Source organism: Rhipicephalus microplus, chromosome 5, assembly GCF_043290135.1.
Source record: "Rhipicephalus microplus isolate Deutch F79 chromosome 5, USDA_Rmic, whole genome shotgun sequence".
Taxonomy (NCBI): Eukaryota; Metazoa; Arthropoda; class Arachnida; order Ixodida; family Ixodidae; genus Rhipicephalus; species Rhipicephalus microplus.
This window is the reverse complement of record NC_134704.1, coordinates 190,699,683-190,711,734: the sequence shown is the minus strand read 5'-3', so window position 1 is coordinate 190,711,734 and position 12,052 is coordinate 190,699,683. Positions and strand designations below refer to the sequence as shown.

The 12,052-nt window shown below is 44.0% G+C and overlaps 1 protein-coding gene and 1 long non-coding RNA gene across 2 annotated transcripts in view; both read left to right on the top strand.

Annotated features, from left to right (window-relative positions):
• Window positions 1-7,460, top strand: part of LOC142817617 (uncharacterized) — a 136,564-nt gene extending 129,104 nt beyond the window's left edge. The window contains exons 5-6 of the mRNA XM_075894672.1: window positions 4,173-4,267; window positions 7,324-7,460. Coding sequence (XP_075750787.1) covers window positions 4,173-4,267; window positions 7,324-7,460 — 232 coding nt within the window. The remainder of the gene's footprint in view (window positions 1-4,172; window positions 4,268-7,323) is intronic.
• Window positions 7,461-10,143: 2,683 nt separating this feature from the next.
• LOC142818070 (uncharacterized) lies at window positions 10,144-11,804 on the top strand. The gene is made up of 2 exons (XR_012895537.1): window positions 10,144-10,393; window positions 10,488-11,804. It is a non-coding gene; the product is annotated as an uncharacterized LOC142818070 (long non-coding RNA).
• The last annotated feature ends 248 nt before the right edge of the window (window positions 11,805-12,052 follow it).

The window sequence follows — 12,052 nt, the reverse complement described above, 5'->3', positions numbered from 1 at the left end:
GTTCTACTACATCCTCGCAGAAATTGTACACCACAATATGTCTTCCTCAACTGAAGTATGCATCTGTGATCTGCAATGACATCGCTAAATCTGCGATTGACGCCTTTGAGCGAGTCCAGAAATATTTGATAAGAATTTGCAACACTTTGCTCAATTGCTAGAAATCATTTTGCTAAAAATGATTCTGGATCTTGTTCTAGCACTGCCATATTATTATGATTGCCTTCACTTTCCTGCTGACTAAAACGCGATGACCTCTTATTTTGTTACAAAATAGACCACAGTGTGAAATCCTGCCCTATGCATTTTAGTTGTGTAAATTTTCCGATTCCGCGTAGTAAACCAGAGAGATTGATATGTGCGGGTTAACATCCCAAAACCACCAAATGATAATGAGAGACGCCGTAGTGGAGCGCTCCGGAAATTTCGACCATCTAGGGCTCTTTAACGTGCACCCAAATGTCAGCCCATGGGCCTACATCATTTTCGCCACCTTTGGAAATGCAGCCGCCACAGCCGGGATTCGAACCCGCGACCTGCGGGTCAACAACCTTAGCCACTAGACCATAGCGTCGGGGCAGTAAACCAGAGAGAATCGACAATTTCGTGTACCTGCCAAATTTTTTCAACACAATACTGCTCACAGAATACAAAGTAACTCTCTTTATCTTGACTTTTTTTTCACAGTCCACGGTAATTCTTTTCATCTTGGCTTTGCACCGTCTTGAGAACGTTTTGCATAATGTACAGAATCTTCCCTCTTCCGTTTTTCAGTAAGGATTCTACATAGCAGTGTATATTCCTCTTTATTCTTCACTGTCGTTGCATGATTCTAAATTTTTCTCATTGTTTACATTTTGCGCTGATATGTTTTGTCTGTATGTTTAGGATATTTATTTGAATTTTTAGTACACTGAGTTGTATTGTTTACTATTATTCTTTTATTTTTGTGTATGCCTGCACAATGACCACACAGTTGTTCCTGGTCAACCTAAATAAAGCACTGAATATTATCTGTTACTTTAAAGACAAACAGTGTGCAGAACTGAAAAAAAATAGTTCATATAGATTCTATAGTGATTAACCACCACATGAATTCTCTCTTCCATGGCCTGAAATACGCTCGAAGATCAGAATAGACGAGAATAGAAAAAACTACAGCATATCCATGGAAGCACCTGTGCGTTCGTCCATGCGTTAGTCAGTCCATGCTTGCGTCCATACTCCCATCCGTGTGTCCACTCTACCATCTGTTCATCCATGCTTCTGTCCATCGGCTTTTCCGTCCGTCCTTGCGTCCATCCATGCATCCTTCCGTCCGCACCTGAGGACCCTATGGACGAGCATGAGACGCAGTGGCGTTCCGCACCCAGTGCTTCTCGTTGTCCATGGCCCGCCAAGCAGCATGATCCAACAGGTGCATTCGTGCGTCCAAAATCCAGGGGGAATGAGAGATGACGGGTGCGCCAACAGAGCCCCGCGCAGCAGCCAATATAGAGCAGCAGCATCACCAACTCTATCTAGCCTACCTTCTCCGAACCGCCATAATGAACGCATGTCTATGGTATAGCACCTCTTTGAAACGAGACGATAAATGGAATGCTTATAGCGCCATCTAGCATATCGTAGCCCAACTGCATTTTACATGCACCTCTAAGGAATGGTGCCATCTGTTGTATGAGAGGGGAGACGCTACTAGTTACAGAAGATGGTTGACGGTCGTCGACGAACGATGCTCGACAACTAGCCAGATCTCACCTCTCTATAAGAAGTTTCGCCTCTAAAAGCTAAAAAAGAAGGTGGGTAATGGCGAGATTGGGTGCATCTGGCTGGCATTGAAAAGATAGAGAAGGCACTAGTTTGAAAGACAGATGCCTAAACGTTGATTCTTCAATTGAGGAGTGCGTTATTTCGCAGTAGGTAAATGAACGTCAGAAAATCTAAGAGGATGCCGCACTCTTTATAATGAAAAGATTATAATGTGAAAAGGTTAGCGTGCTCCAGACAATTCCAGGCGCATTGAAGTCCCCGAGAACAATAGTTTTGTTCACACTATTAGGAAATGCAATAGGTTTAATGGAAGATGACATCATGAAACAAGACAGTATAATTGCTGTGTGGTAAATGAAAACATCGATTCTAGAAATCTCGCCGGCCCTCAGGCTGATCTGTAACCAGATCAATTTTTTGAAGGACCCCAGGTGTTTCCGACTAACAGATTTCAGTGCAGTGTCCATGGCAATCATCACGCCGGGCCTCTTTTTTTTTATTGCACTAAGACTCAGTCAATAGGTATGGTGGTGAAAGGCGGGGAGAAAAGTCACATGAGCGAATTTCAGGGCCAAGCTGGATTTCATAAGCAGCAGTCATAGGAAATTAGGGTGAAAGAATCTTAGCGGAAACTAGTTTGTCTTAGTGGGCAGACCATGTACATTTTGGTATAATATGTCTGCAACATAATCGAAAGTTGGGTCAGTTAGATATGCAAGGTATATTTGTCGTTCAAGCGCACGCATAAACAGAAAGGATGACAGGACAAACGCTTATCCTCTCTTCCTTTCTGTTTATTTGTGCGCTTGAACGACAGTTATACCATGAATATGTCTGCGTTAGACGTTACTTTCGACCCCAGCACTAGCTCGTATAGATGAATAGGTATACCATAATAATAATGTAAGAGCACATTCACCAGAATTAACATTCATCTTCTTCATCTGTATATAATCATCTTCACGGTGAATGCCTTCTTCGTTCGAAGCGTTCATAAGTCGATTCAGCCTAGTAATTGCCGTCGCGACCGCAACGTTTGCTGATACTGTCTTGCAATAATAATAATAATAATAATAATAATAATAATAATAATAATAATAATAATAATAATAATAATAATAATAATAATAATAATAATAATAATAATAATAATAATATGGTAACAGTTAATAAAATGATAAAACAATAAAAAGCATTGTTAATAATAGTAATATTTTACTGCTATCAATATTGTACTATCATTGTTATTATTATTAATATTACTATTGTTAGTAATAATAATATCCGAAGCGTTACATCCCAACCAAGAGCATGGCATAATTATGATTGATGCCGCAGCGAAGGTCTGAGAGAATTTCTACCATCCCGTGTTCTTGGACGGCAACTCATACCACACAGTATACATGCTTCTAGCATTTTGCCGTCATTAAAATCTTAATGCCACGAAAAAGTTCTCTTCAGTAATATAAGGTACTTTTATTCTTGCTTTCAGCGTCAGACAGTATTTCGCGATGCATTAGCAAACATGCGTCGCTCAGATTAATTAATTTACAAAGGAACAAAAGTTAGCCGGAAGAGCTCTCAAGTGAAGTGGTTTTTTTTACCTGTCAATAGCAAGCTTGGGAAGGCGTGGGGGGGCCCGCTGCGGTGGTCTAGTGGATGAGGTACTCGGCTGCTGACCCGCAGGTGGTGGTATTGAATCCTGGCTGCGGCGGCTGCATTTTCGATGGAGGCTAAAGGGCTGTAGGCTCGTGTGCTCAGATTTGGGTGCACGGTAAAGAACACCAGGTGGTCGAAATTTCTGGAGCCCTCCACTACGGCGTTTCTCAAAATCTTATGGGGACTTTGGGACGTTAAACTCCGCGTACGAGTCAATGGAATACACGGGGGCTATGTTTACCGGATGATATGAAATGCGAAATTTTCTAAAAGAACGCAATGGAAGTCAAAAGTAACTTTAGGCATGTGCCCCCCCCCCCCCCCCCACACACACACACTATTTACCTCAAAGGTGGTGCGGTATGTGGGCCACCGTTACCCAGTTGAACCTGCCCCGTCATTTTTGCACGAGAACATTTATGGTGACGCAGGCTTTCAACTATAATGACGGTTGTGAGGCCACGCGTGCTAAATTACGAGAACTGTTTAATTATCTCTTGAACTCCCGAACAGCCACGGGCCGAAGGGAAAGCCAATGTAAGAAGCACGCCGTCACTTCATCTCCTTTTTTTTTAAATTCATTTCGAAGCATGTGACTCAGACTCCACTCGGAGTGGGGGGGTGGGGGGTGGCTGCAAATGTTTGCACTTGTCCCCTCAAGTGCAACTCTCAAGAAGCAACTCTGTGCAAGCCTATGTTCATGTTTATGTTTGTAATGGTTGTGGGCATTCTGCCTTTTCTAGGGAGCGGAGGGCGCGACTGGTCGTCACCCTGGTCTGCTCACTCATCCTAATCGTCGTCTTCACGATGATCATCTACCGCATGATCAACGAGAAAGGCGAGTCAGTATGATATGCCAATAGGGATGTGGGCTTATTCGTCAGCTGACGTGCGCAGCATCTCCAGTTTCGAAGTGCTATAGAACCAGAAGCATCGGGTGCAGTCTAGTGAAACGAAAGAAAATGAGTGAAAGAAAAGTCTTGCGTTAGTACGTCAACATTTTCAACGTAAAAGTGTAGTGTTGCATGTCGACAGAACAACGAGATTTTATATGTGCTAGGCGAATACAGTGATGACGCTTGCAGCTAAATCAGTGGTAGTAAATCCGGTCGAAATGTGTTTTTCAGTTACAAATTTGCGCTTACCACATCGCATGGGCAGTCGCATTCAAAAACGGCCGTTTAAAGTGAATCTGCCATGTTTAACATCTTAAAAGTATTTCCAACTCGGCCGAGAGTTCATCGTTGAAGACCATAGGTACCTGACTTTTATAGGTTTTATATAATGAGCCGGAATTGGTGAAAAATGCGTCCAGTATAATTCGTAACAGAAGATCACAATGAGCTATTCATTAGTAGAATACCTTTTTTCACAGTATTCTGCAGATTCCCATATAGGTCAATATTTGTCATCAAAGCTCATTCATGAGGCTCACGGAATGTAATTTGTCTTAGTAGTACTGGGCGCATGACTCGGGATTGACATACACAAAGTAGGTACTACTGTGTGCGCTTGTCGTCTTGTCACTTCTAGTCAGCCTTTAAATGCCCCATCACCAGCTTTTCAAAATGCACAATAAAGAGCGCAATATTCCCTCCTCTAATTTCTCGTCTTTTTCGCGCCCTTCTGTGACGCAGACAGTGATTCCTTGGACGTCTGTAGCGTACATGCTCGCTAGTTTCTTCAGGGATTGTGTAAGGACCAATATAGAGGTATCTAGAGGAAGGCGTTTAACCCTCGACTTCGTATCAGTGAGATTTACGTTAGAGTACCTGACTGAAGTCGCATGTAAAAATATGCCAAGATCTCGAAGATGATTTATTGCCTGTAGTATGGTACCACCAATTATACTATGCACACCCAAGACAGGATGCTTTTAAACGTGCTAAAAGATTGCTTGTAGAGATAGATGTCAAAACGTCTTTCTTTAAATTACACAGTAGAACCTTACGAGGTAAAACATTGTTGGAGGATTGAAGATTATTCATCCTATGGGGCTAAAATTGTTACTTGAGCAATAAACCAGATAAAATTGAACGCGTGCTTATGGACTGCTGGAGCGGGGTGTTTTCCTGGGAGATATTGCCGACAACTTAAGAAAAGAATTACTGTTACCTACATATGGCATCTATTTTCTTCCTGTTAAAAAATAAGGCTGGTGTATCTTACGGTGTAATTATGCTCTTGGGCCTGCACAATAAATGGCAAACTCGAAATGCCTTCAAAAATGCTGATGTAGAAGTGCAATTTCGCTTAATATTGTTGTGAATCTGTGTGTCGTTTTTTTTCAAGAGCTAACGGGGCGATAGGATGTACCAGAGTGGATTGTGCGAATTCAACCATTGTTAAGAATTCCAAAGGATCGATCAATAGCCAGCTCCGAGCTGACGGCTCTTCATTGCATTTAGTGGTTGTACTACTAGTCTGTCGCATTGGTCGAGAAAGTGATTATGCTGGATATTGCCATGCGCGTTTATTTTTTTTCACTTCCATTTCATTCCGTTTTCACCCACAAATCATGTCGGGAATGCTCAGCAAAAAGTGCGTCTCATTGTTCGAGAAGTGTTGTCATTATTGGAGATCGTTTTGTTAAGATTGCGCGCAAGACACGAACACTCCGCAATATTCCAGAGCTAGCACGGTGACCAGTGATAACACTGTAACATTCGACGGCACATGTATAGACCGTTTTCAGCAGCTAAATTGTCATTGCAAAATATAAATGGCGCCACCGCACCAAAGCCTCACGGCCTCCCCCTCGGCTACACTTCCAGTACACTCTACCTTGGTGGCGATGCCGCGATATGGCGTGTGGTGGACGTTGACCTGAAGCCTACGGCGAGAAACAGTGCTGGTAGTGATTCTTGAAAATGGGAGAAGGCTAATAATTTCTGTCAGCCATAAGGAGACATGGCGTAATGCCTAAGAGAAAAACAAACCAAATAAAGAGAAACTGGTGGTGCTGCGTCCGGTTTGCTGGCCTTCAACGACAGCGGTGAGTCGGCCGGCCATCGGCGACGGTGAAGAAGTAGAAAAGAAAAGGCCATTAGATCACGTGTTCAAACGTAGTATCGCCGTTCACCGGTGCGGAAAACAATCTATAAGTGCCGACGCACTTCGACGTTTGTCAGTTCATCGATAGTCGATGCTCTGGTCCCCACTATCGGTTCCAGTGTGTATCGCTGTAATCTGACCTTTTGTAGACCGGCCGCAAGGTCAGCACGAATAAACTGTTTCATCGTTGACCTACAGTCGGCCCCCTTTGTCCCTATCATGGCGCTGTCTCCTCTGGTGAAGGTGCTTTCCGAATCATGTAACTAACGCCCCCCTGAAGTCGTGAGCCAAGCCCACACCTTAAAGGGGACTTTCACACCAACGCTGAGAACTAAAGCCGCCGTCGGCAGGAAGTGCCGTAGACAGAGTACGGGTCTCTACCTCAAACTACCTGTAAGACAAAGACCCTGACCTTGACCACAGTGATAATGACCGTCTTGTCCCCCCTGCACCCACCCTTCACCGGCAACCTAAGGAACTTCAACCTCCTACGCATAAAGACCCAGAAAGCTGGCTGAAGCATATGACCGAGTCGCAGATTTCAATGACTGGACCAGCGAACACTAGCTTCGCCATGCGTTCTTTGCCTTGCAAGACGTCACTTTTCCCTGGTTCGAGAATCAAGAGGAAACCCTCCCAATACAGTACATAATACGCACCAGGTTTCTCGCTACAATTACAAGCGTCATCCACAAGGAGCGAGCTGATGCGCTGCTTGAAACTTGTTCGCAGCTCCTAAACGAGAACGTGGTGCTCTTCACGAAAGAAATGACGGGACATTTTCGCCATGCTAACCTTGAAAAGCTCAAAGACGAAGTTCGCTGACTCTCATGCGAGGAGCAAAGCAGGAGATGTTCGAGGTTCTGGTGCTGAGCCCACCGAGCCTTGTCCAGGAATTCATCTCCAAAGTGACGACGATTGAAAAGACGTTGGAGATGCGCACCCGACAAGTCAATCACCACTGGATGCTAGGATAAGCTAAAGTTTATGGAACAGGGCAGGTACCGCAACCATCTAGCCCTCGCTGTATCACTATATTTGATGGTTTCTGTACATGCTCGCATCCGTGACATAGATGCTTACAGAAAGATACAAATGCAATAATAATATCAGGAGTTGAACTACTTGGCACTTGTTTTGTTAAAAGAGGAAAAGAAAGGAGTGGTCACCATTGTTTCATCACGTCTTTAATGGGCACTCACGCGGGCTGCCGGAATTTCGCCTCTTCGAAGTTTGACTGCCGCGTAGCCGGGATCAAGCGCATGATCTCCAGCCGATTACCTGCCGATGTTTTTTTTCCTGTACCTCCATATGTCATTCTTCCTCATTTACCGATACTCCGAGGTACTTGTACTCGCTTATTCTTTTTATTTATTTGGCCTGTATTGAGACTGCGTGGTTTTTGTAATCAATGAATACTATCAATTCACATTTTGTTGCACTAAATCCTAGTTACACACCATCGCCTTCACTTCCGCTTATATCTGCCAGCCGCTATATTTTGTCTTGACTGTTCGCAAATAAGACAATATCGTCTGCATAATATAGACCTGGAAGCTTCTTCTTAACCATCGCGCCTGCCTGTTTGTGTGACAGAGTAAACACAATGGTTCTACCTTCAAGCTCTTTTTCCATCCTCACCATTTACAGCACGAATAACAACCGGAACAAAGGGTCATTGCTACCTAATTTTTCTCATTCGGTCAAAACTGTATTTTCTCGGTATATTTTTCTCAAAAGATGTATACAGCCGTCACATATGCCCACTTTCTTCAATATGCCACACAAAATATTCTGCCTAAAGTTGTCATACGCCCCAGTGATGTCCTAGTGAGCTACGTATAAAATCCTGTTTTTTATTTTAGATATTTATATACACTGAGTAAGAACAAACAGGTCATCATCAAACCACCTGTCAAATATTAATTATTCCGGAAGTTCTACCGAAACATTCTTTCGCTCTGCGTATGTGTCTAGTTTTAATTTTACTGCCTGCAAGACGAATATATATAGCACAGATGTAATTGTTTGCGATCTACACGAGCGAATGGTAACCTTTTCTTGCTTGCCTTCATAAAGCACGTTAATTATATTTTTCGCAAAGTGCCTGACATTTTCTTTAATTGTAAGCACTTCAGAAAAAGTAGGTCACACTCAGAAAGCACTCTGATGTTCCGTGTTTGGCGAAGGTGAAATGCAACGGCAATGTCGAATGCAGTCAACATGGTATTGAGTGGACTTTGAGAAAGCAACAGCTTTTGTATAATTACAGGGTTGCTTTTCTTTGTGAAAAGGGTCGATGCGGAGAAGCGAAACAAGTGAAGTGCTATGAAATTTCTCAATTTACTTATTTTCCTGCTTAGCTTAGCAAGGTTTTGTCTGGACTGCTGCTTGCTTGTTATGCTCAAGAGCATACCCAGGAAATTTTTCGGGAGATGTGTACAAAGGCCAACTTTGGCAACTGGTGTTCAATGTGAAGGTCTATAATACTTCAGTATCAACCAATCACTTTCGTGGTGAGGGGGGGGGAGGGGTCAGACCATTGAACTGCCCCTCCTTGTGATTTATTTACTACCCTGTTCATGCTGTTTCATGAATTTCTTGCAATATGCAGCTCACCACACTATCACATTTCATTGAGTCACACTTTGTAATTAATAACTAACCTCTTTTGTTCCTTCCTCTTTCATGTGTACAGGGTCCTCAGGGTATTTTCATTAGGTATAATTTTAAATAAAATTTCTCTACATGCTCTCAAATATGCTTGTTTGCGTCGAACAATTCATGCTTACGTGTTTTATAAAAATGGTCATGTAAAGGCTAACATTTATACTTGAGCCGAAAACCACGCCTCATCACTGAAACAGAAACTGAGCAGAAAACATGTTGTAGCTCGGGAAATTCCCATGACATCTTCAGTGGGCTGGAGAGTTATGGCTTATCAATAGGTGGATTTTGACCAACCAGCACTGAAAAAAAGGTACATATGCGGGCACCTATGTGCCTCTAGTTTATGCTGCTGTTTCTTAGTGCTCGTTGTTAAGCATTTTGTCAAAGGGTGTCCTGAGCTAGAAGTTCGAAAAGCTGCCCTCCTCAATTAAGAGTTGAAGACGATAAAATATGCCTTCTTCTTAAAACTTTGAACGATACAGGCAACGCCACCGAGATTCGTAGTACAGCTTCAAAACCAACGTATTCCCACGCCACATCTAGTCAAGTCAAGTCAAGTTCAATAAATAGTTCAGTTGAGTTACATGGTTAGCGCTATTATAGCAGGAGGTTCAAAAGTTTAAGAGAAACTGACAGGGGCACCTCCCATTGCTACATGGATGGGGTAATTACATCTCGGCCTCAACATGGAGTGCTTGAGACCATGCTACTGAAGGCGCCCAATCTAAAATCTTCTTTAACGTTTTCATGATACGGTATGGTGCATCATCATTTTTCTCACCGACCAATCCCTCGCTGCTCTTAAGTACAGGCGCAATAGTGGGCCTAGTATCCTACTATATCAACTATTTTGCTGGCACTCTACCATCCTTTCCACCATGCTATCTAATGTACACCGTGCAACCCACCACAGTACATTATGGCCATAATGGTTTCAAGTATACATAGTATTATTTCTATTTTTTTTTTTTTTTTTTTTTTTTTGTTCAGCGGTGGTGGTGGCGGGCGGACGCTCGGGAGACTGATTTCTTCTATCTTGCAGGAAACCACACGGACCTCCCACGCTTCGTGCAGACCCCGAGCTGTCCCAAAAGGAACAGGCCAACCTGGAAACATCGTTTTTTCATCTCTGAGGAGAGGCAACTCAGGGTTTCCGAGTTCTTCGGATTTGACAGCTCTGGAACTTTGACAGTGCTGACATTACGTGGGCCTCGCAATCTTCGTGACGTCATCGAGCTGTGTAAAAGAACGAAGCGCATCAGATACCATCGCATTTGTTCAGCGGTGGTGGTGGCGGGCGGACGCTCGGGAGACTGATTTCTTCTATCTTGCAGGAAACCACACGGACCTCCCACGCTTCGTGCAGACCCCGAGCTGTCCCAAAAGGAACAGGCCAACCTGGAAACATCGTTTTTTCATCTCTGAGGAGAGGCAACTCAGGGTTTCCGAGTTCTTCGGATTTGACAGCTCTGGAACTTTGACAGTGCTGACATTACGTGGGCCTCGCAATCTTCGTGACGTCATCGAGCTGTGTAAAAGAACGAAGCGCATCAGATACCATCGCATTTGTTCAGCGGTGGTGGTGGCGGGCGGACGCTCGGGAGACTGATTTCTTCTATCTTGCAGGAAACCACACGGACCTCCCACGCTTCGTGCAGACCCCGAGCTGTCCCAAAAGGAACAGGCCAACCTGGAAACATCGTTTTTTCATCTCTGAGGAGAGGCAACTCAGGGTTTCCGAGTTCTTCGGATTTGACAGCTCTGGAACTTTGACAGTGCTGACATTACGTGGGCCTCGCAATCTTCGTGACGTCATCGAGCTGTGTAAAAGAACGAAGCGCATCAGATACCATCGCATTTGTTCAGCGGTGGTGGTGGCGGGCGGACGCTCGGGAGACTGATTTCTTCTATCTTGCAGGTTAGTTACAAAGCCTTAACATTTCTTCTCTGTTGTGCCGCCTACCACCACCACAAAATCGCTTTTTCGTTTTGTCGTCGTTTTGCTTTGCTTGTGGGAGCTGCGTGATTTGAAGTGTTGTACATTTCGGGTGTGTACTGAGAATGGCAGCTTCTGCCTTGTGTTTAGTGTGCAAAGAGGCACTTCCCGATCCCGGTAGTTGCCCAATGTGCTCCGAATGTAGCTACGGTTATCACATTGGACCATGCTCAGGAGTAACAAAGTCTGCTTTTAAGACAGGCGACGAGGCAGTAAAAAAAGCATGGAAATGTCAAGCATGTGTTATTCTGGCTGCACGTGCGAACGCCGGCAGCGGGAAGTTGCAGCTGCAGCAGACATCTGACACTGGAAAAATACTGGCTGAAATAAATCGCAAGTTGTCGGAGATACCCACCATTAAAAGCAGAATAGATCAACTAATGCAACTGAAGGACACAGTCCAAAATATGGAACAATCTGTTAAACACTTGTCAGAGCAGTATGACGATGTACTCATCGAGATGAGGAAGCAATCATGTGAAATAGCTGCTCTAAAGAAAAGAGTTGAAAAGGCTGAAGCAGCCAATGACCCTCTGGAAATTCAGAAGCTGCGACAGCATCTCAACTACTTAGAGCAATATAGCCGCCGTCAAAATTTGGAAATTCATGGTATCCCCCATAGCCAAGGCGAACAGTTGCTCGGTAAACTGAATAACCTGGCGAAACAGTTAAACCTTGCCGAGCTCACGCCAGCTAATATTGACGGCTTGCACAGGCTTCCGCCCAAGCCAGGTAAAGAACCAGCGGTGCTCGTTCGCTTTGTATCGTGCGCTACACGGAATGAATGGATGGCAAAGAAAGGCTATTTGAAGTCTTCAAAATCGGATGTCTATTTCTTGGATAATCTGACGGCAGAAAACAGGAAGCTTTTGTGGCTAATGAGGGCTAGGGCGCAAGAAAAGC